Source organism: Papio anubis, chromosome 12 (genome assembly GCF_008728515.1).
Source record: "Papio anubis isolate 15944 chromosome 12, Panubis1.0, whole genome shotgun sequence".
NCBI lineage: Eukaryota > Metazoa > Chordata > Mammalia > Primates > Cercopithecidae > Papio > Papio anubis.
This window is the reverse complement of record NC_044987.1, coordinates 107,301,512-107,326,535: the sequence shown is the minus strand read 5'-3', so window position 1 is coordinate 107,326,535 and position 25,024 is coordinate 107,301,512. Positions and strand designations below refer to the sequence as shown.

General features: G+C 39.6%; 2 protein-coding genes across 4 annotated transcripts in view; one reads left to right on the top strand and one right to left on the bottom strand.

Annotated features, from left to right (window-relative positions):
* LOC101026624 (putative fatty acid desaturase 2-like protein FADS2P1) overlaps positions 1-17,583 on the bottom strand; it is a 41,851-nt gene extending 24,268 nt beyond the window's left edge. For both annotated transcript variants that reach the window (XM_009186044.4, XM_021925754.2), the window contains exons 1-4: positions 16,973-17,583; positions 5,146-5,256; positions 2,225-2,422; positions 787-888 (exon numbers count right to left, since the gene is read on the bottom strand). In XM_009186044.4, coding sequence (XP_009184308.2) covers positions 787-888; positions 2,225-2,422; positions 5,146-5,256; positions 16,973-17,299 — 738 coding nt within the window. In that variant the 5' untranslated portion in view covers positions 17,300-17,583. The remainder of the gene's footprint in view (positions 1-786; positions 889-2,224; positions 2,423-5,145; positions 5,257-16,972) is intronic.
* Positions 1-25,024, top strand: part of LOC101026984 (olfactory receptor 9G4) — a 209,144-nt gene that overhangs the window by 109,976 nt on the left and 74,144 nt on the right. The window contains exon 1 of one of the 2 annotated variants that reach the window (XM_021925755.2): positions 13,533-13,965. The exons of the other annotated variant lie outside the window; for it this stretch is intronic. The gene's annotated coding sequence lies outside the window, so the exon portion shown is untranslated. Of the gene's footprint in view, positions 1-13,532; positions 13,966-25,024 lie in introns of those variants that run through there. 2 annotated transcript variants of the gene reach the window in all.

The following is a 25,024-nucleotide window of genomic DNA, read 5'->3' as shown; positions in this document are numbered from 1 at the left end:
CATTCATTCATTCATTCATTTATTCATTCATTCACTCATTCTTTCTTTCTTTTTTTCACTCCTTCATTCAACAAATGCTTATTGAGGCTCTCCATGTGCCAGGCACTTTCCTAGCTGCTGCATTGCAGTGGTGCATGGGACAGTGTACCTGCTTCCTGGGGCCCAAGTAAAGGGGGATAAGACCAGCTGTCATATCACTACCTGCTTTTTCCAGCAGTCTGGATTTTGCAATCCTCCACTCTTGAACAGAGCCACCTGGCTTTTCCTGACTAGTCTTTCTGTTCACTAGTATCTGTTTTGCATCTTTTCCTTTATTTCTTCATAGCTGTCCCCTCCTTGCCCCCACCCCTAGGACTAATCAGGCTTGCTGGTCTCCCCTAGCTTCCCAACAATAAATCTTCAAATCCCTTCTAAGAATATTCCCACTTATGATTCCACAATGCACATCGTCATTTTTCGAGGCACACACTTTCTTCTATGAGGTGATTCCTTAGGGCAGGGGGATGCCAGGGATTCAGCCAAAGAGTCTACCAGGGCAATACAAAATATAAGAGTTTCTTAAACAGAACTAAATGAATCCTCACAAAAAATTTAAAATTCTCATTTCACACATATTTTATGATGTTGTATTATATATGAGTATATATTATCTACCTTGTCAGTACACTGACATTTATTTGTGGGGTATCGCAAACATTTTTTACTGATATCCATGCACAAACATGGGAACCACTCCTTAGGGACTCATGTTCAGGAATCCCCCTCATGCTCCCTGACGTCCCATACCTTGAGATGGCACATCACAAATTTATGCATCACGTGATTCCACTTGGACTTCTTAAATATGGAAAGGTGCCCCACGTCATGCTGCAAAAATGAGCTCTGGGCCTAGGAGAGATGAAGTTACTGTTAGAGAAATTGGGACCCTAACAAGAAATCAATCAATGAGTCCCGTATTAGATTCACAACCTTATTTGAGAACAGTGGGTGGTCTTGTTTGACCTCCAGCCAAAATTAGTTTCTATCTCCCAGACATATCCTGCCTGATCTTTCCAACTTTTACGCCTTTGTTGTCTCAGCCTGCAATGCTCTCCTTGTCACTTTCAAAGGTTTCCAGGATGGAGTGCAAAGACCATGGTCTTTGGTGTCAGACAGATTTGAATTCTAAACTGTTCTTCACCATTAACGAGCTTCACGACTCTGGGCAAGTTACTCGGTAGCTCTCACCTTCAGTTCTTCATTTGATAAAAGGGGCCACTAATACCTGACTCACGGGGTTGTTGTACTACTTACGTATATGTAAAGTGTCCAGCTTATGCTATGCACTAAACAAATATTTGTTTCCTTTCTTGTTTCCAAAAGTCACTTTTCAAGAAATAAAACAAGATGATTTAAGAAAAAGAATTAACATCCAGAATTCTGGAACCTGGAAACACATTGCAGTTAATTCTCTACGAAACCCTTTCCAATGATTCTCATGAGAATTAAATGATGCTCTTTTCTGCTCCAACAGTACATGCTTGTTCCTTTCCTGGGGATTAATAACATTGAATTGTGCCAGGCAGTGTGTTTAGCTGTTTGTGAAGGACTATTTCCTCCACTAGATGAGTTCTCTCAGGAGCAGGGAGCATGTTGACTTTTCCTTTGTATCGACAACATGGTATTATGCTCATAGAAGGCTATGTTCAGAGATTCATACTTTATTCAACAAAGATTTATCAAATGCCCTGCTAAGTGTCAGTTGCTATTTGTCATTTATGAAGGAACTCACACGTTCTTATTCTCTATAGGATATAACCTCTGCCCTTGAAGAATTCATGGTCTGATGCATTGATAAATGTTGATTGGTTAAAGAATGAAAGATAAATATGCGTGTTGCATGGCAAAGGACAGAACTTAAATCACTGAGATAGTGGGGATAAAACAGGGCAAAAAGCAGCAATTGTCATTAATTAAACATTTACCATAGGCCAGACACTGTGCTTTATATTTTACACATTTGCCTGATCAGTCCTCCTTAGCATAATTCCACATTCATTATTATCCTCACTTTAGAGAGGAGAGAACCAAAGCCCAGTGAAGCTTGGTCACTTGCTGGGAAGTGCCTGACATTGATGAATACCTTGCCAAGAAGTGTCAGGCAGCAGCTGGCACCAATCTAAAGAGAGAAGAAATTCTGAGCCTTTTTATGACGACGCTGCCTGGGCTTAGTATACCTGCTTACCTGAGAAATTGTGAGAAGAAAGGAAATGAATATAGTAACAGGCCAGCCACTGCCAAAATGATACAGTAGTAGCCACGCCAGCATTTCCAACATTAAGATCTGGGCAAAGTGAAGAAAGAAGAACCCCAGGTTGGCATGGAACATGTTCATAGACTCTATGATCCTCCGCAATTCTTGGAAATCTTTCACCAACTGTGACTATGAAACAAATATTCAAAGAGTAAATTAGCTCCTTCAGGGGAAAGGGAATACAGATGAACATAATTAATAATTTATTTTATTAATTTTGTGTACATCTCTATTAATAGAATTTTATTAATACATTTAATTGTCCAGAATTAAAACCCCAAAACAATGAACCAGCAAATAAAACCTTCAAAAAAGTTTATGAAAAGTTTTTGTTGTTTTCTGCAGAAGTGAAAGATGAATAATGACTTGTAAACTGTCCTAAACCTGTTATGGAATTCAGAATTAGATTTTTTCAGGGGAGGGGGAAGGAGAGGAGAGTGCGGTAAAGAGATACGTACGCCTAACAGTCGCCTTTTAAACCATCAGGATTATTTCAGGTGTTGAGTGAGCTCTGGTTCTGTTTGGGGGAACTTGGTCATCTATATGGATCTGTGTTACCATAGTTACTGGTATAGTTTATAAAGTACTTTCCAGGCCATCAGTTACTTAATGTGTAGAAAGGGTTATTTCATGGAAGATGGAGATCGTAGAACAATGTAGTTCACCTAGATTAGCTCTCAGGATGAATTTTCTGAGAGCTGCTTAGTGGATACCCCAAAACAAGGCAGGGCTTATTAGTGTGTGTGTACTCAGTTGGAGAGGTCTCGTTTAAGGGCCCTGTGTGTATGTGCATGTGTGAGTGTGCGTGCACAACATCAGCGTTGGTTTACAAACTTGCACAACATATTGGGGGGCATACAAGGTTGGAAAGAAATATCTCTCGGCTTATTGACTATTATGGACTCGAAACTAGGACAGCTGGGAAAGTGACCAGGTTATGAGAAAGATAACAGCGTTGTACAGATGTAAGAAAGGAGAAACGTTAGAAACAAAATAGAAAGAGCTATGAAAAGAATTCTAGAAGCCAAAAGTTTCAAAATTCACAGACACAACTTTTAAAAGACCCATTGCCTGGCAAAAGTTCTGGATGGGCTCATCTCCCAAGCCCCATCAATCTTACAATTCTTGTGGCCACAGATTATTGTAATCATTAATATTAACTTGTTATCTCTAGGGTGCCTCCAGCCTGGTCATCTCTTGCAAAACATTTATTGCAGAGTTGAGGGAGATCAGCAAAACCCAGAGGAGTGACTGACTTGAAGTTATCAACGAGTCAGTGACAGGTGGTGAACTGAAACCTACACCTGACACCGAATTTTACGCTCAAATACTAATTTTCTATATACAGCAACTAAAATATCCCCACAAATGTATTAAAGAAAATTTATGGTAGACCTTTATCTCTGGAGACCAACACTCTTTCAGATAATGATGATCTGATAGGTCTCAGTCCTAAGTGGGATTTTATTTTTCTTAACAGAAAAAATGTAGGAAAAACAATAAAGATTTGCATCACCTTCAATTTTTAACCTAGAGCTACCTGACCCAAATGACAGGGACATATCTGAAAGTTTTAAAATGACTAGTACCATCATCAGTTCATGGATTATGATAATAAGTAAAATTTATTGAGCATTTACTGTGTTCCAGGCGCTGTTCTAAGCACTTTCAATGATGACTTTCATTCTTTCAATTGTTTTCCCAATAACTCTCATAAGGTTGGTACCATTGTTTTCGGTATCTTATAGGGGGAGAAACTGAGCCAAAAGAGGTTTGGGAACTTGCCTAGACTCACACAATTTGAGAATGGCAGGGTTGGGGCGTGAGTGCAGGCTGTCCATCCTACCAACCCACTCTTCGGAAGAGAGCTGTGCTGTGGGATGAACATGGGCCTAAAGAGTGAGCTTAAGTATTAGTCTCAGATTTGCCCGTAACCAGTTCTGTGTCCTCAGATTAGTCCTGCTCCCTTTGTGAGTCTGTTTCTTCATTTTTCAAAGAGGGAAAAAATCCTTGCTCCCGCTGCTTCACAGTGGTTTATGGATCCACACATTGTACAAATTATTTCAAAGGGCTTAAGAGTCAGGCAAATGTAAGCTATTACAAAAAATAAATTTCAAAAAATGGAATTAATCAATATTAAGTAAAATTCCTCTCAGCGTTATGTAAAACCATCCCAATGAGTTTTTAGTCCTATGGAGACTCTGTCCTTTAGAAGACAGTATTCATGTAGTCAAAATATTAAAGAAAGACTGGCATTTATCCTTTGGAATACCTAAGGGATTGGAGCCAGAGAGAAGTGATTTGGAGTCTCAGCTCTTTGATACACCAGCTGTCAGACTTTTAGAAAGTAATTTATTTTCCCTGAATGATAATCTCCCCAAATTTACAAAGGCTGTGGTTAGGATACAGCGACATCTTTCAATCAGTAGCTGTTTTTGGAGTTTCTACTACATGTTGATCCTGTGAAAGGAGGTCTTCAGGACACAGGGATAAGAAAAGTGGACAGTTTCAGCTCTCATGCAACTTAGTTGGGCTGGGAACATAGACATAGACATAAAGCATAATTACAAGCAGTCAATGAAAAGGAAATTATATCTATAAGTTCCCTGGCATGAAGTAGGTGCTTAGAGACATGAAATTACTGTTTGATGAAGGGCCAACAATTTCCTTCTTTTGCTTCACAAAGGTTTAAGAGTTCTGATGATCTAAAGAAAAAGGCATTGTTTGGAAATACGTGGACTCCACCCGTTGACTCTACTGTGGTCTCAGGCTTCACAGAAAACTGTTAACTGGCTTTAAAATATGCCTTGTCTCCATCCTTCTACACCCCTGGATCCTGACATCTCACTCACATTTTTGTGTCTTTCCTGGCTATGCTCTCCTGGGGCAAGTTCTCCGATGAGCAGTGGCTTCAGGTACAACTGCACAATGTCAGGCTCTGGATGCATGGCCCTGAAGACATCCTGTAAATCAGAGATACCTGTTAGAGGCTTCGAAGAGACATGCTTATCCACAGATTAGTTCCTTTACTTATCTTGTCCTGTGCTCAATCTGGGAATCAGCACAGATCTCATTGCAGAGGATTTGCTTGTAACTCCAAGTTGATGTTTCAAGTTGATTGATCAAAATTATCCCTGAAAACCACCTCTGCGAAAGCTTCCTGCTGGAGACCCACCTACTATGTGTACTGCTTCTCTAGGTATGACCCACACAGTCAGGGGATCCTGGAGCATTGATGAGATCATGATTTTATTTATCACCAGAAGAAATAATGGAGTTTATGGGTTGGGATAAATCTTTACAAAAGTCCAGCATCAGTGTAAATGTGAAATTTGCTCATACTATCTGAGACAGTGCAGCAACTAAGATTGGCTATGCAAATTATATCTTCCATTGAGGGCTCTCTCTGGGTTCTTGGCCAAAGCCCAGGGGAATAAGGCCCCTTGAATTAGTTAATTCTAGAGAAGGACAGGTTACAGTTGATGATGGCTTAAGGCAAAGGCATGAGAGATTATAAGAACGCAGCCCTAGAGCCCTGGGTGGTCTAAAATAGTACATCTTTGGCTAAGCTTGTCACTGAAGGAGTCTCCTCACTCTCTATTAAAAAGATGCTGTGTTGGCCTGTGCAGAGACTCGGTGACAGCCAGAAGCAGAATAGAAGTGACAAACTATATTTTTCTATCTCAGGTGCGTGTTAAGTAGCAATTCCATATGGCTATGAGAAGCAGTGATGATGCCTATATCCTACTTATGTTTGGAAGAAAGAGAGTCTTTTCTTCCAGGGATTTAAATTGTTTTTGGAAAGAAGAAAGATTTTCCAAGAGGGAGATGCTAGACTTGTTGCTATTATGGTTTGGAGATGGCAGCAATTAAAAATGAAGAAATATAACCAAAGTTGTAAATTGTATACATGAAGCCATACAAATTACTCTGCAGTGGTGGTGTTGCATTATACTGATTACGAAAGTGGACCCTGGAGCCAGCTTTCCTACATGCAAATTCTGGCATTGCTACTTACTAGTTAAGTAATTGTAGGCAAGTCTCTTGAATTGCCTGTGATGCTTCTATATTCTCTTCCCTAAATGGGGGCGATAATAATAGCCGGCCAATTCATAAAGTTATTATGAGGATTAAATAAATTAATAATAATGCCAATGGCATTTACTATGTGTTAAATACACATCAGATATATTTCTTATGTGTATACCTCCACTGATAAGAACCCACTACCTACCTTCTCTTCAATATTCAGAGGTTTCCTCCCTTTACCTCAATGCCTAATGTGGAGTGAGCTTTGAATTATATTAGAGAATATAATGAGTGCTACATTTTCAAATACTAAATCAACTTTAGATATATCCAAGAATTACATAGGAGCCTACTTATTATTGTAGTATTATAATAATGCTGTACTATAATATAATTACTTATGGAAGTAAGAAGTTATTTTTATAATTAACAAGGTTAATTAGAAGGATACAATATCAACTCTTTAGACTTATTTCACCTATGGGTCTCCAGATGCAATGATGTGAAATGGGCTTTTTTTTTTTTAAGTATTTGTATATTATTTTAATTTTGTGCACACATATATATATATACACACTCTAGACACTTTCTCATTTTCTCACAGCTATTTTTTTACGTTTTTTTTTTTTGCTTTAAATCTCCCTTTAATTTTTTTTTTTTTTATTATTATACTTTAAGTTTTAGGGTACATGTGCGTAACGTGCAGCAGCACTATTCACAATAGCAAAGACTTGGAATCAACCCAAATGTCCATCAGTGACAGACTGGATTAAGAAAATGTGGCACATATACACCATGGAATACTATGCAGCCATAAAAAAGGATGAGTTTGTGTCCTTTGTAGGGACATGGATGCAGCTGGAAACCATCATTCTTAGCAAACTATCACAAGAACAGAAAACCAAACACCGCATGTTCTCACTCATAGGTGGGAACTGAACAATGAAATGGGCTTTTATCTGTTAGAATCAGTCCAGGCAGTGAGGTTCCATTGCTTCTTTTGTACAGATAATGCCACCAGTGTCCGTTTTGCTTCTGTACACTCCTCCCGAGTGCCTTGGGAAATGCTGGACTAAATAATTTCAAAGGTGTTTAAATTTTTCACATTTATGATACCAAAGCTTAGGTTCCCTAACCAGGAAGAGTGATTCAGTGATTAAGAGGGTGATTAAAATATCTCATTGTGACCCATACTGAAAAATGAAGTGCTGCTTGCTGTTTCAGAGCAGGTTAGAATGGAAGACATCCTGATGGATCAAGATCAAAGTGTAGAATGTCATCTATCGCAATTTCATTGTACTCTGAGCAGCTATCTAGAGTCCTGGAACAGTGTGCTGACAATAATATTCTTCTGGGTTCATTGTTTCTTCAAAGGTTTGTAGGGGACAAACCATATGGGACAAACTGTGACAAAACATATGGGAACGCCGCAGAGATTTTCAGAATAATAGATACTGGCCTGCTCTGTGGAACTCTTTCCTGCATCAGTGGGGCAGTACAACAAAGGAGTTTAGGTAGCCTTAGACTATTCTATTTGAAAGAATTTTCAAACAGAATCTAGATACTAAGTTGTGAAATTCCCTTCGTGAAAAGTCTGCAATAATGCAAGTCCTGTTACCAACATTCTTGGGCCAAATGTGTTCCAGCTGAAAGAAGGAGAGGGGATAAAATTAAGAGGAGAAGGGGTAGTGTCAGTGTTTATGAAGTGTGTCCTGTGTACAAGGTATTCTATGGCCCAACTCATAGGCAACCATTTTGTTTCTGTGAGGTTCTATCACTTTCATTGTACAGATCAAGACACTAAGTTTCAGAGGGGAGACGTATCTTGCCCCAAATGCCACACTCAGTAGCAGAGCCAGGATTGGAATTCGGGGTTATGCAATTCTAAAGCCTTAAAGCCCTAAAGGTCCATTCCAGCCTTAACACATACAGTTTGTTTTCTTAAAAGTCCTCCCAAGAAAGGAGTGATGCCAGATTGCGGATGATGCTAAAATCAGTATGTATCTGCTTGGCAGATGGTAATGGCATGTCCCCACCATAGGTCTGAGTCATGTAAAACACTTTGCGTCTGGCTCCAACCTGCCTCCCTAGACTCATCTTCTCTATACCCTTCATGCATCATCTTCTCTACTGGAGCCTCCCCATTCAGTATGCATTCCACGGCTCTCTGTAGTTCTGAGGCTTTACACTTACTGCTCTCTTGGCCTTGACTACCTCCTTCGTTTTCTCTAAAAGCTCCTCTCACTCTTCAAGGCCCAGATTAAACATTGCTTCCCCCAATCACTCAGGAAAATGATTCACGATTGCTCCTGGGTTCACAGGACACTTTGTTCCTAGAACTTTTCAAATTTATACTATACTATACTATACACTATACTATACTATACTATACCATACCATACCATACTATACTATATTATACCATACTATACTACATTGTACTGTACTATACTATACTGTGCTATACTGTACTGTACTATACTATACTACACTACACTGTACCGTACTCTACTCTACTCTACTGTACTTTTATATTATAATGAATCTTTGTGTTCACCCCTTTTTTTTAGTGGTTTGTGAGTTTTTTAAAGACTGGGACCATGTACTATTACTGGTCAATGTATACCTAAAGTTGATCACTGTGCCTGAAGCATATCATGTGATCAATAGACACCTGACAAATAAGGGAAAGGGTGAATGAATGAATGGATATAGCATTTCTATAACAAGGTATTAGGATAATCAAAGTGTGGCACTCAAAGTAGACAGGTGTTAAGCACAAAGTGTGGCACTCAAAGTAGACAGGTGTTAAGCACAAAGTGTGGCACTCAAAGTAGACAGGTGTTAAGCACTGCTGTCTCTTTCTATCCATGGCGTCTCTATTTTCTGACATTTTTGAGACTTCAACATCTCACATTTTCATCTGTTAGTCTTTTGACTTCCTTCTCAATCATCATCTTTGCTATTTAAATTATTCATAAATTTATACCATAGCTCATCTCATAACTGATTATTTCCAAAATAGTAACAGCATGGAGATGTGATTACTACTTTGCTTTCACAAATACCTTGGATAAACTGCTAATATTTTTGCTGTTATTTGGTGGGAGATGGAGTCATGTGCTTTCTTATAAAAGCAGCATGATCCCTAGTGGAAGAGAAAAGTATATAAAGTCAGAGGGTGTGAGACAAAATTCTGTTTTTACAACTTAAATGCTGTATACAGGCTGTGCCCTGTACAAAGGCACTTGGCCAAGATGGCAAGTGTGGCCTGACTTCCAGTGGATACTCCATTTGCTGAACCTTCTGCTTACAGGGCTGCAATCACCCAAAGAGTGTGCCTTTCCTAATTCACACTAAGGCATGGTATAGGGTAGCAGAGGTGTAGGCTGTTTCACACACAGAAATTACTTAATTTCTCCTAAATGTAGGTAATACTACCTAATCTTCTCTATGAGCTCATTAATTCCTTCCTTCATTTATTCAGTCATTCTAAAACCCATGGAGGAGCCAGCCTAGAGGTTAAAAGCTTAGATTTTGGAGTCAGACATCAAGAAGTGGCCATGATTCTATATGATTATGACTTAGTTCCTTGGAGGTGGGTTGAAATTTCCCAAAAGAAATTTACTAAGGAACAAGCATAAATTTAGAAACCATCCATGGAGAATGTTGTATGTGTAGTCATAAAACCAGATAACTAGAATATAGACCTTGGTGTACTCACTGCAAAAAAAGCTCATGAGACTGTTCTATATCCAGCCACAGATGAAGACCTCTGTTCCTGTACCTTTGGGTAATTCCTCTTCTACTTCCTTCTCAGATTTCACCTGCCCTAAGGCAATGGCTAGAACAAGTCTCTACAAATTTCAGATGGACAGTGAGTTCTGAACAGGCCAGTTTTGTGTGGAGAAAGCATCTTTGCCCTTGTCCTGGGAGACAGCTGCTTTGGAGTGGGAATGATCACAGAAAGTCACCAGATTCCTCTTTACCCATAGGGATAAGCAGAGGGTTATTTTCCCACTGCAACTCATTCTATCGTTTGAACACTTTCGTTTCTTGAAAACCCTTCCTTATATTGATATTTTTTTTTTCTGTAATGCTTTCAGCTGAGCTCCAGCCCAAAGGAACTCAACTCTCCCCTCCCCTTCCTCTTCCTTTCAAACCTGTGCATTCTCCTGGGTTTCCTTGTAATAGATATCACCACTTAGTTGCCCAAGCCAGATATCTTAAGTCAGCTTAGACTCCTCCATCCTGTTAGTTTATCAAGTCACTCATCAAATACTATAAATTACGTCTTCTAAATATCCTTCCCACCCATCTCCTTTTCTCCATTCCTGTAGCCAACACCTTGCTTGGGCCTTCAACATGTTCCCTGGACTCCACCCTGGTCTTCCTTCATTTCAGGAGGCTTTTCTGGATTTCATCCTTCACTTAACTGCCAGACTCACCTTCCAGAAAGGCAGTGTCTCCTCATGGCCTATTTTCATCTCTAAGCGCTTGAACTTCTTTCTCTCTCCTCTCCTCCATCTATTTTACAACTAGAACTATCATTTCCATGAGAATCAGATAATTTTAATAATTGCAGGAAAGATGCAATTATCACTGATTATTACTTTTCTTTACCAACAGCTTAGAAATGCCAGGGAGTTGTGTTGTGAGAATGAAGGTGGGAGGGATGCTGTGCTAGGGATACATTCTCACATATAGTAGGAGGAGAGGCAGCCATGCAGTAAGGGTAAAATGCAAACTCCTTAGCTCGGCACACAAGATCCTTTCCCTCCCTCTTCTTTCTCTTTTCTCTTCCCCTATCTCTTCTCTCTCTTCATCTTCTCTCTGTCTTCTCCTCTTCTCATAGCCAGTGAATTCCTCTGTGATAACCACTAACATTAGTTAGCATGTAGTTTCGGCCACTATTATGCTAAGTAAAGGAAGTGTCCAGGCTGGGATGCCCATTCTGGTGGGGTGCTTACTCACGCCATGAATCATGTTTGTACTCCATTTCTGTATACACCTTCCCTTTCCCCTGCCCCAGACTTGCCTCTGCTGGCTCTACTCATCTGAAACCATTCAGAATGCCCTCTTCTGGTGCCGCACACAACTCTTCCTTCTTCCACATACCAGTCCTCCAAATAGTTGAAATGGACCCTGCCATATTTCCTGTAAGCTTTTGTTATTCTTTCCCATCCTGTTGGACTCTGACTCTCATGAGAAAGAACTTTAGTTTCTTAGTCTCTCTACTAGAGTGTTGTGTCCAGAAATAAGGAGTGTGCTAATCAGCACACAAGATAATAAAACTGCTTTCTTTGTTCTGATTATGCTGTCTCTCTGAACGCATCATAAGATTGCAATTATGTTTTTCGTGGAGCTCAGAACACACTGTTGTTTTATACAAAATTTGTGGCCAGATATTTATTCATATATATTTACTGTCATCAAAGTGTTTTATAGGCCAGGTGCAGTGGTTCACACCTGTAATGCCAGCACTTTGGGAGGCCGAGGCAGAAGGATGTTTTGAGGCCAGGCATTTGAAACCAGCCTGGGCAACATAGTGATATCCTATCTCTACGAAAAAATTTAAAAACCTGGCTGTGATGGCATACGCCTCTGGTCTCAGCTATTTGGAAGGCTGAGGCTGAAGGATGGCTTGAACCCAAGAGTTGGAGGTTGTAGTGGGCTATGATCATGCCACTGCACTCCATCCTAGGCAACAGAGTGAGACCCTTCTCTAAGAAGAAAAATATGTTAACTGCTTTAAAGTCCATATGGAACCAAAAAAGACCCCGCATTGCCAAGACAATCCTAAGCCAAAAGAACAAAGCTGGAGGCATCATGCTACCTGACTTCAAACTATACTACAAGGCTACAGTAACCAAAACAGCATGGTACTGGTACCAAAACAGAGATATAGACCAATGGAACAGAACAGAGCCCTCAGAAATAATACCACACATCTACAGCCATCTGATCTTTGACAAACCTGACAAAAACAAGAAATGGGGAAAGGATTCCCTATTTAATAAATGGTGCTGGGAAAATTGGCTAGCCATAAGTAGAAAGCTGAAACTGGATCCTTTCCTTACTCCTTATATGAAAATTAATTCAAGATGGATTAGAGCCTTAAATGTTAGACTTAAAACCATAAAAACCCTAGAAGAAAACCTAAGTAATACCATTCAGGACATAGGCATGGGCAAACACTTCATGTCTAAAACACCGAAAGCAACAGCAACAAAAACCAAAATTGACAAATGGGATCTAATTGAACTAAAGAGCTTCTGCACAGCAAAAGAAACTACTATCAGAGTGAACAGGCAACCTACAGAATGGGAGAAAATTTTTGCAATCTACTCATCTGACAAAGGGCTAATACCCAGAACCTATAAGAACTCAAACAAATTTACAAGAAAAAAACAAACAACCCCATCAAAAAGTGGGAAAAGGATATGAACAGACTCTTCTCAAAAGAAGACATTCGTATAGCCAATAGACACATGAAAAAATGCTCATCATCACTCGCCATCAGAAAAATGCAAATCAAAACCACTATGAGATACCATCTCATACCTGTTAGAATGGCAATCATTAAGAAATCAGGAAACAACAGGTGCTGGAGAGGATGTGGAGAAATAGGAACACTTTTACACTGTTGGTAGGACCATAAACTAGTTCAACCATTGTGGAAAACAGTGTGGCGATTCCTCAAGGATCTAGAACTAGAAATACCATTTGACCCAGCCATCCCATTACTAGGGATATACCCAAAGGATTATAAGTCATGCTGCTATAAAGACACATGTACACATATGTTTATTGCGGCACTATTCACAATAACAAAGACTTGGAATCAACCCAAATGTCCATCAGTGACAGACTGGATTAAGAATATGTGGCACATATACACCATGGAATACTATGCAGTCATAAAAATAGATGCGTTCGTGTCCTTTGTTGGGACGTGGATGCAGCTGGAAACCATCATTCTCAGCAAACTATCGCAAGAACAGAAAACCAAATACTGCATGTTCTCACTCATAGGTGGGAACTGAACAATGAGATCACTTGGACACAGGAAGGGGAGCATCACACACTGGGTCCTATTGTAGGGAGGGGGTGGGGGAAGGGATAGCATTAGGAGATATACGTAACGTAAATGTTAATGGGTGCAGCACACCAACATGGCACATGTATACATAAGTAACAAACTTGCACGTTGTGCACATGTACCCTAGACCTTAAAGTGTAATAAAAAACAACAACAAAAAAGAAGAAAAATATGTTTTATAATCCTCATGTTATTGCAAAATAGCTTATTGTATTATAATTATAATCTATAGAATCAATCCTCCTTGTTGTACTTACAGGTTGTTTCTGCATTTTCCTAGGTGAGCTCTTACAGATAAAAAGACTGTGGCCATAACTCTAGTTATTAGCATAGTGACATTAGTTTTAAATCATATCATTTGAAAATACCAGATACCTCATATGTGCAATAACAGGAGCTTATGTACCAATTTTGTTTTATAGATTTATTTTTCTTAGTAAAGTTCCTTGGAGAAAATGGAAACCCATCTCAGAAGAGTGAAGTAATAACAAAATGCAAGAGCTGCTATTTTTTGAGCGTCTAATCTGTACCAAGCACCATGGTGAGCACTTCATTTGATCTCTGCTGACTTTTATGGCAATGCTAAGGTGAAGGTATTATTATCCTCATTTTCTAGATAAGGGAGCTGAGACTTCAAGAGCCTCAGGACATTCCTAGTAAATGTAGAGCCCAGATGCAAAGCAGACCTGTTTCATTCCCATGAGGGTGGAACCCTAACAAGAGTTCTGGAACAACTGACTGCGTGAATGAATGAATTAATGACGCTGTGGGATAGATTACGTAGATACCATCATTCACCTTTTATGAGGACGATGGAGACCTAGAGAAGAGTTACTATGTATATAAGAAAAGGGTGCATCTCTGGGCATGTGCAGCCATGGGCCTGGGGTTGGCACACAGTGAGAGTACTTTGGCTCACACTTGCCACTCAGAGGCTTGACCTGCAAACGACTCTTAAGTTATGGGGTAAGCATTTGATATCAGGCCTTCTGACTTTATGATCTTCCCTCCTTCACTGGGAGGCCAAGGAGGGCAGATCACCAGGTCAGGAGATCGAGACAATCCTGGCTAACACAGTGAAATCCCGTCTCTACTGAAAATACAAAGACATTCAAAAAATTAGCCGGACGTGGTGGCGGGAGCTTGTAGTTCCAGCTACTCGGGAGGCTGAGGCAGGAGAATGGCGTAAACCCGGAAGGCGGAGCTTGCAGTGAGCCGACACTGCACAGCACAGCTGCACTCCAGCCTGGGCGACAGAACGAGACTCCATCTCAAATTAAAAAAAAAGAAAGCATGATGCTTCATTATATAGCCCTCCGTTCCCAATCAGATGACACAAAATATAAACAGGATTTCTAAGCTGGTGGTGAACAAACAGGAAATACTAATTATATTTCTGAGGATAAAGATGCTGGTGATAAGACTGATAATGGCTATGACTGAATGAACTTTTACTAAGTATCTGGCACTAATGCCAAACACTTTACATGCATTGGTTCTATTTGCCATAAATCACTCAGATGGGTAATGTCAGCCTCATTTTGCAGATGAGGAAGCTGAGACTCAGAACATCCTAATAACATTCCTAGGTTCACATAACCTATTCCAAAGCTCAGGCTCCCTGTACTCTGAGTCGTGGAGTACTGTGGATTGTTCTGGCACTCCCCGTTTCTTCTTAGGCCATTTTCTCTAGGAGAATCTTTTCTCTGGACATTTTTTATTTATTTTCCTAAAGTCTAAGGTACATGACTGACCAACTTATGTACATGGGTATTTTCCCCCAAGATTCTGATGGTTTCTGTTATATTAATTAATTCCTCCTTGTTGGCTGTAATTGGACACAAACTCAGGGTCTTTTCCTGACTTCCAGGAGATAAAAATCATTAGCCAATTAAAACTTTATCATCTATCTTGGCTGCCTCCAGCTGAGTGAGGCTATCAGTTATTTTTAAGGTGGTTGAGGGCTCATGTCTTTGTGAACACATCCTCTGAGCCAATTCTGTGACTTGTGTTAGCAAAGCCTCATCTGTATTTTCTCTGAGTTGTGGAAATGAGGGGATGGGATAGATAGGCATCTGTAGTATGTTTTACATTTTCTTCTTCTTTTTTTTTTTTTCCTCCTGTTGTTCTTACACAAATGCTCTTCTTCTTGCTGCTTCTACCCTCTGCTGTCTGATTTCTGGGCACTATGTATAAGCTCATGCTTATTTTCCAAGGAAAGTTTGAAATTTGTTTAAAAAAATATATCTGAGGGAAGTGGTGGGGCTGTAGCAGGGCATACTCTGAAAGGTATTACTCTGACTGTAGAAATAAGATAGGAAGGTGGTAGAAGAACAAGAGCCTACACAGAGAAGAGGGATGAGAAATTGGGGGAAGAATAAGAATTGAGGAAGAGATGTTGATGGCATCAAAAGATGAAATCTTGCAGGTATTTGTGAATTTTGTTAGGATTAGTACGGTACCATTTATAGACTGGTGCTTAGCAAAATAATGTTTTCAATCCAATCTTTAAAAGCAGTTAAAGAAGTTATATGCTAAACTGTAAAACCAACAGGAGCCACATAATTTTTAAAAGCCTGAATTTACATTTCTATTCTGTCATATATTAATTTCTGACCTTGAGTTAGTTGCTTAGTTCCTCTAATTCTGTTTCTTCGTCTGTACAGTGTGGGAAATAAAAGTCCCAATTGAGAGAAAATTGACTTCTTTATGGAATATTTTAAAAGAGATTCCTTAAGGCATTTAAGATTTTGAGACACCATTTTATCAAATAAGTAGAAATTTTATTTTATTCTTTTACAATCCAGATATTTAGGGCTTTAGGATCAAACCGACCTGATTTCAAAATTTGGCACCATTACTTGCTGGCTGTGTGACATGTTTTTTACATCTTTGAATGTCAACTTTCTCATCTGTAATACGGAAATAATAGTCACCTTCCTTGTAGGTTTAAGTGAGGTGATGCATTTCAATGTGTCAATAAAAGTGGGGTTGCATTACCTGTATGATACTGAATGAACTACGGGAAGCCAAAGAGCTCTTCAAGCTCTTAAAGCCTAGGTAATTGTAGGCTTTCATCATTATTCACAACATTTTCATGCCCACTGCGTGACTTACTTTCTTTCTTTTATGCACTCCAATTATTTGAAATTTGTAAGAGTCTTATAAATTTCTATTTGGGTTCAGATGTTCTTTTTTTTTTATTTTCCCAGATTTTACTCACATATTTGTCATTTTCTTCTTGTAAGACAGTGACTCAGCTTCAAAACAAAGCAAAACAAACCACCAAGAACAAAAGAAAACTCAGAATATGCAAACATAGTATTCACTGGCAGTATCTGAACTCATCCCAAACCAGGTACAGCTCATAGTTAGACCTTGAAGCTTAATTTACTACTAAAATTTTGCTAGAGAGGAATCCTGAAAAGTTGGTTTGGGAAGAGATGAATGATTGTGCAATGCTTTTGGGAAGACAGCCAAGATCTCAGCCACCCGACAGCTGGGGGAAAGACAGAGAGGGTTGTGGGGGAAAGCTTGGAGTTTCTTACCGTGGCATCTTCCCCAGCATAGTGGTTGAGGACCCGGCGCCCACCTGGATGCCTGTCTGCCCAGCTGGAGACATTGTAAACCTTGCGATTGATGACCAGCCATTGGTCGGCCTCCTGATTATGCCTCTGGATCTCCTGCCAGGTGTACATGTTGAGCCTTTTCCTGGGCACGCTGCATTTCCCATTTGCCTCCTGCTTTGCATAGAACTCAGCTTCCCCATTTGTTATGGGTTTTCCTTTTGGCTGATGCTTCTCACCTGGGTATGACTGATTCCTTCCTACAAGGCTCTCATTGTCCCCACACTTTTCTTCAAATTTCATTGTCATTGAATCCCTAGGATTTCTGGGTTAATGCTTGAAATTTCTAATCCTCACCTCTGATTGAACCATAAAATGACTGCCTTTCTCCCTTTTCATTCCATTGCAGTATGACACCTACACTGAAAACTTCTGAGCCTAGTTGTCTTTTCACAAACCTGATAGTGAGCACCTTCCCAGCTTCTCACTTCTTTGCCTGTCCTGAATCTTTTCTGCCTTGATGAAGGCTAGGCCACCTTCCTTCCTTCTTTCTCTCTTCGCTTCTCCTCTCTCTGCTGTCTAGCCTCTTGGAAGCATCCTCCTTCATCATTAAATGCTCTTTAGTAAAGAGCCTAGGCCAATCACACTCTGGCTTCATGTTGTGGCCCTCCCTGAGGGAGGAGGGACTAAGCTGTGGTCCTGGTGATTCTCCTGCACAGCATCAAGGCGTGTTGGGTTCATTAACTCTCGGACGTGCCTGTGATCAGAGACTTTTAGCTGTGCTAATCCAACATATGAGCAAAAGCTTTCAAAATCTCCAGGATGACACGAATTGGACTTGGGAAATGTTCTTTTGACAGCTGTTATTTATCCCGAGGGCCTTTCAATTCTTTCAAACTTTTGTAAAAGAAAGGTTTGAATTACAATACACTAAATAAGCTAGGAACAGAAAGGGAAACATCGCATGTTCTCCCTTATTTGTGGGATCTAAAAACCAAAACAATTGAACTCATGGACACAGATTGTAGAAGGTTGGTTACCAGAGGGTGGGAGGGGGAGTGGGGGTTTGGGGGAGTGAAGTGGAATGGTTAATAGGTACAAAAAAAAATAGAAAGAATGATTAAGACCTACTATTTGATAGCACAACAGGGTAACTATAGTCAATAATAACTTAATTGTACATTTTAAAATAACTTAAAGAGGATAACTAGATTGTTTGTAACTCAAAGGATAAATGCTTGCGAGGATGGATACCCCATTCTCCGTGATGTGCTTATTTCATATTGCATGCCTGTATGAAAACATCTCATGTACCCATAAATATACACACCTACTATGTACCCAAAAGCATTACAAATACAAAAATAAAATAAAGAAAGGTTTGAGTTTCATTTTACCAAAAAGCACATCAACATAAACTGGTTTTCTCTCTTGTGATTTCCCTTTGAAAGCTGTTTAAATCTGTCAGCACACATAAAGGTAATCACAACTGATGTTTGCAAGACCACATGATGGTTTACAAAGCCGTTGTCACATGTTTGATCTGATTTAAGCCTCAGTTCAATCTTTTGAGGGAGGTGCTATTACTGCCCCATTTTCCAGGTGAGAAAACATGGACGGAAAGCCTCTCAGGTAACATTCCAGGATCACCTTGTGAATGAGAAGTGAACTGGTGCATTGATCTAGATTTTCTGATTCCAAATCTCCAGCGCTTTCCCTCTGTTTCCCACACCTTGATCTAGACATTTGTAATAATAACTCTGTGGTTTATAAACAAAGTAGAAGAAATAATTTCAGGGTGGTGGTGGGGGGAAGGGTCTTAATTTTAAGGAAAGAGGCTACATGAAATAGAAAAAATATATTCTCACATTTGGGAATCTGTGCTAACTTAATTATCAGTGTTTCAGTTCAAGATTTATGTAGAAGGACATTTATTTCAATATGATTTATAATTGTTAAAATCAGAAATGATCTAAATAGTTAGCAATAAAGACTGTGTTACTATATAATAAAGTGCATATATACTCAATATTACATAGATATTAAAATAAAGTATAAAGTATGTATACACTGAATATTATATAGATACTAAATAGGAAGTTTTTAATGGCATGGACTCCTGCTTGCCATATAAAAAAAATTTGTCAATAAATTGTATTTACTAGATGCTATATGATTGGAAGGAAATATGCCAAAATATTGGCATTATTTCTTTTGCATTGAAATATTATTCAATATTATTTTCTTTATTTTTTGTGATACTTTCTAAGTTTTCTAAAAATTAGTATGCTACTTTTATAATGTAAAAGGCAGTTTCTTTAATAAAAATAGGGAATCAAAGAAAGAAACTGATTTTGAAGCTCGGATCATATTTTGGCTTCCCCATCATGAGCCGTGGAAGATCAGGCAAATGACTTATGTAGGCTTTAGTTTCCCATCTGCAAAATGAAAGAATGAGCACAGATTTCAGCATTGCATTAAATTAACTTAGGTGCTGTGGTATTGACAGAAATCCCCTGTACTGTCTATGATTTCTGAATGGGAATTTTATAAATCCGACATATGCACACTGAATATTTGTAGTTCCCAGGCGTAAATTCAAGACAGCTCCAGAGTTCCAGTATAAGTGAGGTTTTAGGGCAAGAATCTGGTTGGAAGTTTGGTGAGGGCACGTCAGGGGCTTGTCCAGAGGAGTCGCCTGGTACTTTAAGTACACTTAAGAGAATGTCATTTTGCCGTATCGTGATGATACGGTTTGAATGTTTGTCCCCTCCAAGGGTGATGTTGAAATTTAATTGCCATGGTAACAGTATTTAGAGGTGGAGTCTTTAAGAGGTGATTAGGCTATGAGGGCTCCATCTCATGGGTGAGATTGGTGCTTTTATAAAAGGGCAAGTTCAGTCCCCTCAAGCCCTCTCTGTCGTCCTATTGCCTTCTGCCCGGTAATGACATGGCAAGAAGGCCCTCACTAGATGCTGGCACTTTGATATTGGATTTTTCAGCCTCCAGAACTGTGAGCCAATAAGTTTCTATTCATTGTAAATTACCCAGTCTCAGGTATTTGCATGCAAAGTGTTTGGAAGACTCAGAAAATATTGGTAATGAGAGCTTTCCTAGCAAAAGCCCTCTGTACGCTTGGCAACCTTAAAATATTCCTTTTCATATTGGATGCAGTCAGTTAGAATATGGGGATATGTTAGCTATGTTCAGTTTTTCCCCAAAGCCAAAAACAAATGTCCTAGCATCACAGAGAACTGACCCCTTCTCAGTAACCACTCCCCACCCCCTTCCCCTGACTTCTTTCATTATATTTTAATGCTTCCTGGTGGAAAATTTGGTCAATTCCTTGCCTCAGATGTAATGCTGAAGATTATAATGGTTACAAAAAGAAGTGTTTAAACCAAAGTTCTTTTAAGGATAAGATTCTGAGATGTGAATCCCACACTGAGCTTTTTGAAAAGCAGGCATCTTTTGCTGACTGAAGGTGAATCATTCATTCATTCATTTATGAATCCATCCACCAAACCCATTTGGAGTGGCTTCCATGGGCTAGCATTGTGCCTCCAGGACTTCTCACCATCTTTAAAACTATTGGGCCATTTTCATATCATCTCATACAGGACAGCAGAGTAGGGGTTACTGTGACTCAAATCTGTGTATTCAATTACTTAAGATACTCAAGGCAGTATCCCTTGGCCAAAGCAGTTTGACCCTCAAAATCCCAGTGCCCCTACTACTCAGCCTGAAACTGGTCAGAGGTATTATAGAAGTTTTTCCTGCTGCCAAGAGCCATCTTGCCTTCATATAATTTATTGACGTTTTCACAAGAACTCATTATTTTTCTGATGGCTACACTAGATAACTTGGAGATGAGAGATGAACAAAACTTTCTTTTCTCTGTACCAGGAGCTGCTGAAATGAAACAAAACAAATAAAGAAAACACACTGCCCAACTCCCTCCATTCTTAAGCACGTGGTTTCTTTGTAGAGAGCTAGATTTCCAGGATTCAAAATCCAGGACCGCTGCTTCTAGTGCTGTGAACTGGGACAAGGGCCTTAACCTTCCTGTGCCTCAGTTTCACATTTCTAAGATAGAGATGAAGCCAATAATACTAATGCCTAATAGACCTTCCTTTGTAGAGATTAAATATGTCAACTCATGTATCGTGCTTAGGAGAATACCTAGACATCCTAGAAGTAAATGTTAGCTGCTGATGCCATTTATTTATCTCTGAGTCAGCATATTACTCAACCTCAGCAATGTTCAGTGGGCACATGGAATTGCCGGGCACTGAACTCTGAATTTAATAATTCAGTGCTCCTAAAGGGAGTGGGAATACAGTCAGTCAGTGGGCAAGAAAAAGAGACAAACATGTATTAGTCCAATAAAAGAAGTGGGAGAAAAAATATCAAAGCGTTCAACACAGACTGAAGAAGCACACTGGTCTTTCCTTCTCCCACGGACAAGGGCTTGATTTTTGGAATCACAGTTGTCCCACTTTGAATCTTTCTCCTTGAGGCTCCTTGACTCCTTTTAAATTAATAAATGAACATTCTCCAGCTCTGCAACGTCATGAATCAACCAAAAGATCAAGTTAAGTTTATGGACAATTCTATAGTAACGCCCTCAAAATCAAAGCATTGTTCTTTCTGGTAAAAAATGGAAATCATTAAAAAGAATTCCACAACAAGCTCAGATGCCAGCCTATGCCATTTGAGGTTCTGAGGATTCAAACTCTGTAATCAACAGAGAAAGATCTTTTTTGAAGATAGCAAAGAGAGCAAAAAAGCACCAGTGTTAGCATAAGAACTGTTCATGTCTCTTTTATGCTACTTCCTTCTAAAAAGCTGTGCCTCTTTATGTGAGGCACTTACCCTCTCTGAACTTCAGTTTCTTTCTCTGTTCAACAAGGTGTGATACCTATTCTGCTTATCTTAAAGGGCCATTGTGAGGCTCAAAAGAGACAACGAATGTAGAAGTATGGTTTAAATGCAGAATTCTGTTATTAAGTTAATAATAGTGTTAATGCCATTAAAAGCAAAGGCAAAAACAGCAGTTACTTTTGCACCAAGCTAGTATTATTATGATAATTGTGATTTTACAATGAGTACAAGATTTTTTACGTTCTCCATAGGAACTATTCCAGCTGGATCCATTGTGCCACACAGAGAAAAACATAAGCTTTCTTCTTAGCTACAGAACCAGATAGAATGTTGGACTGAACATAAAAGGATTCTTCTGTTGGCTCACTATTTACCTATCTTTTTATAATGTGCTTTGAGCTCCTTGAGATCTACTTTGGATAAAATAGCTGCATGTGAGTGCAGCTATTTTTATCAGGGGTTGATTCGCTCATTATGATCAGGGCCGATCTGCTCCCCAGATGGATTCATTTAACTCGGGGCACACCCTGGCTCTGTGTGTATGAACACTGTGTAAACTGCACTCCCATTTCTTCCCAGGGCAGCTGTTCCGAAGTGCTGCTTTATAATTTCAACAAAGTTTGTTTGAAAAACACTCCAATTAGCTACTGGTGCCTTGGCTTAAAAGAGTCTCATTGTCTCAAAGCAGACATTCAGGAAGGACTGCTTTAGCTGTGCTGACAGCCTGCTATTGGCTGGCCCTGGTCCTGCCATGGGCAGGATTCAAGTGGGGCAGTGTCGCCTTGTTTTCACACAAACTTAAAGCAATCATTTACTTCCGTGGTCTCAGCTGCTGCCTTATCTCATGGGGGAAAAGGAGAAACAGAGGCCTATTCTCAGGAACACCCAAAACAGTGCCCAACTAGTCAAGTAAGAGACAGGGAGGGGTAGAGGAAAGAGAAGGGGATTAAATTCCAACATCCAGGAGGGCAGGGACTTTGCCTGTTTTGTTCATCACTGTTTGCAGAGTCTGGCATAAAATTAGGTCCTCACTAAATATTTGCTAAGTAAATGATTAATGCATGAATGAATATCATAGTTTTAGGTTTGCCAATGACCTTTAGCTGGTCTCTTAGGTACACAATTGGTAGAAAGAAAGTGAAGAGAAGAAACATTTGTCATGCATTTGCCATGCATCCCTCATGTTTACTTACCTCTTAATTTTACTTAATTCTCACAATAGTGGTATGTGATAAGTGGTGTGTGACATGTTACTTAATTCTCACAATAGTAGTGGGTGATAAGCGTGAATGCCATTTCTCTCAAAGGACAAATCAGGTTCAAAGAGATGAAATCTCCTGCAAGGAGTTAGTTAGCTTAAAAGGTGTGGAGATGAAGATGGCGTCTTAAAATTTTTCCCTGAATACTCTCTAATATTTAAGGAAAATAAATGTGCACTCTAGGGTTCAAGCTTCAAGTGGCTTCAAGTGATTGGTTGATGCAGTTTTACTTTAAAACTTCATGGCTATTTTGCTTCCTGCTCAATAATATCCAGTTTAGCCTCACTTCAATTTTGGGAAATGCTGTAGGCTTATCCTATAGTTTCATGAGGTCTTCGGCCCATGGTCTCTCAGTCATTTAAGAACAAAGTAATTTGGTTTAATTTTCCCCAACATTTTATTTTTTAAAATTTCAAACCTAAAGCTGCAAGAATAGGGAAATGAATACTCACCTTTCCATCATCTAGATTTACGAGTTGTCAGAATTTTACCATATTTGCTTTATTTATTTCACACTGCATGTGCTATCAGTCAATCAATCATTTATCTGTGTCATTATTCATTTCTGTCCATTCATCCTATGCTCTCTACCCATCCATCTATATTCATTCAGTTCAACTATCCACCCATTTTTTTTTTTTTCTGATTCATCTGAGAGTTAGTTACTGACATTGTGACACCTCGTCCCTAAGCACTGTACAGTGTATTATTTTTCACAGATAATTAATATCCATGATATTCACTGCTTGGATATCTAGGACATGTATCTTCAGGGTAAATTTCTAATGTGAAATTGCTGAGTCAAAAGGTGAAAATATAGGCAGTTTTGTTATATGGCCTTCCATACGGGTTGTATCATCTTATACTGTCAGTAGCAATGTATGAGTCTCCTGTGATGAGGCTTTGAGCTTCCTCTGAGGCAGAGCCCAGTGTTGTCGGATTGAAGCTGGGTATATATTGTGTTGCATGGTATCTTTAGGGCGCAGGGATGCTTGCCACTTGGCACTGTGGCCTTGGATGCTTTGGGGAAGTTTGCCATGCTGAATCAGCAGTCCTGGAATAGACTGCTGGAAGTAGCAGCACATATGGTTGAAGATTGCCACTTAAAAATAATTTTGTTAAAGCCAGTGATAAAAATCATCCTTTCTACCAGGGTAGACTGCTCCTATCACCCTGTCCTTGGAATGCCACTGCCCGTGTTACACCATGTCCTGGCTGTATCCCTGCCAGATCCCAGAAAAACCCTGCCTAGCCTCAGACTTCTTTTATGTACTCAGAAATCAAGCTCTTGAATTCTTCCAGGGACCAGATGGTCTCCAAGAACTTTAGATGTGTCTGTGTATTCAGGGATTTCTTGTAGTCTCAATCTGTTCTGAGTACACTGAACAAGAAATAAAGTTACTCGCCAGGCGTGGTGGCTTGCGCCTGTAATCCCAGCACTTTGGAAGGCTGAGGCGGACCGATCACGATGTCAGGAGACAGCCCATCCTGGCCACCATGGTGAAATCCCCTCTCTACTGAAAATACAAAAATTAGCTGGGCATGGTGGCGTGCACCTGCAGTCTCAGCTACTCGGGAGGCTGAGGCAGGAGAATGGCGTAAACCCGGGGGGTGGAGCTTGCAGTGAGCCGAGATCATACCACTGCACTCCAATCTGGGCGACAGAGCGAGACTCCGTCTCAAAAAAAAAAAAAAAAAAAAAAAAAAGGGAAAGAAAGTTACTTTAGGCCGGTAAATGTTCATATAGGTCCAGTCTATAAAAATGAGCCCAATTTTAGTGTGTAATCCACTTTTCTTCTTTCTTATGGCACGTTATTTGGCATTGGTATATATAGTAAATAAAGAAAAAACCCATGTCAGAGTTTGAAGAGCCACCTAATTTTACAGCTCA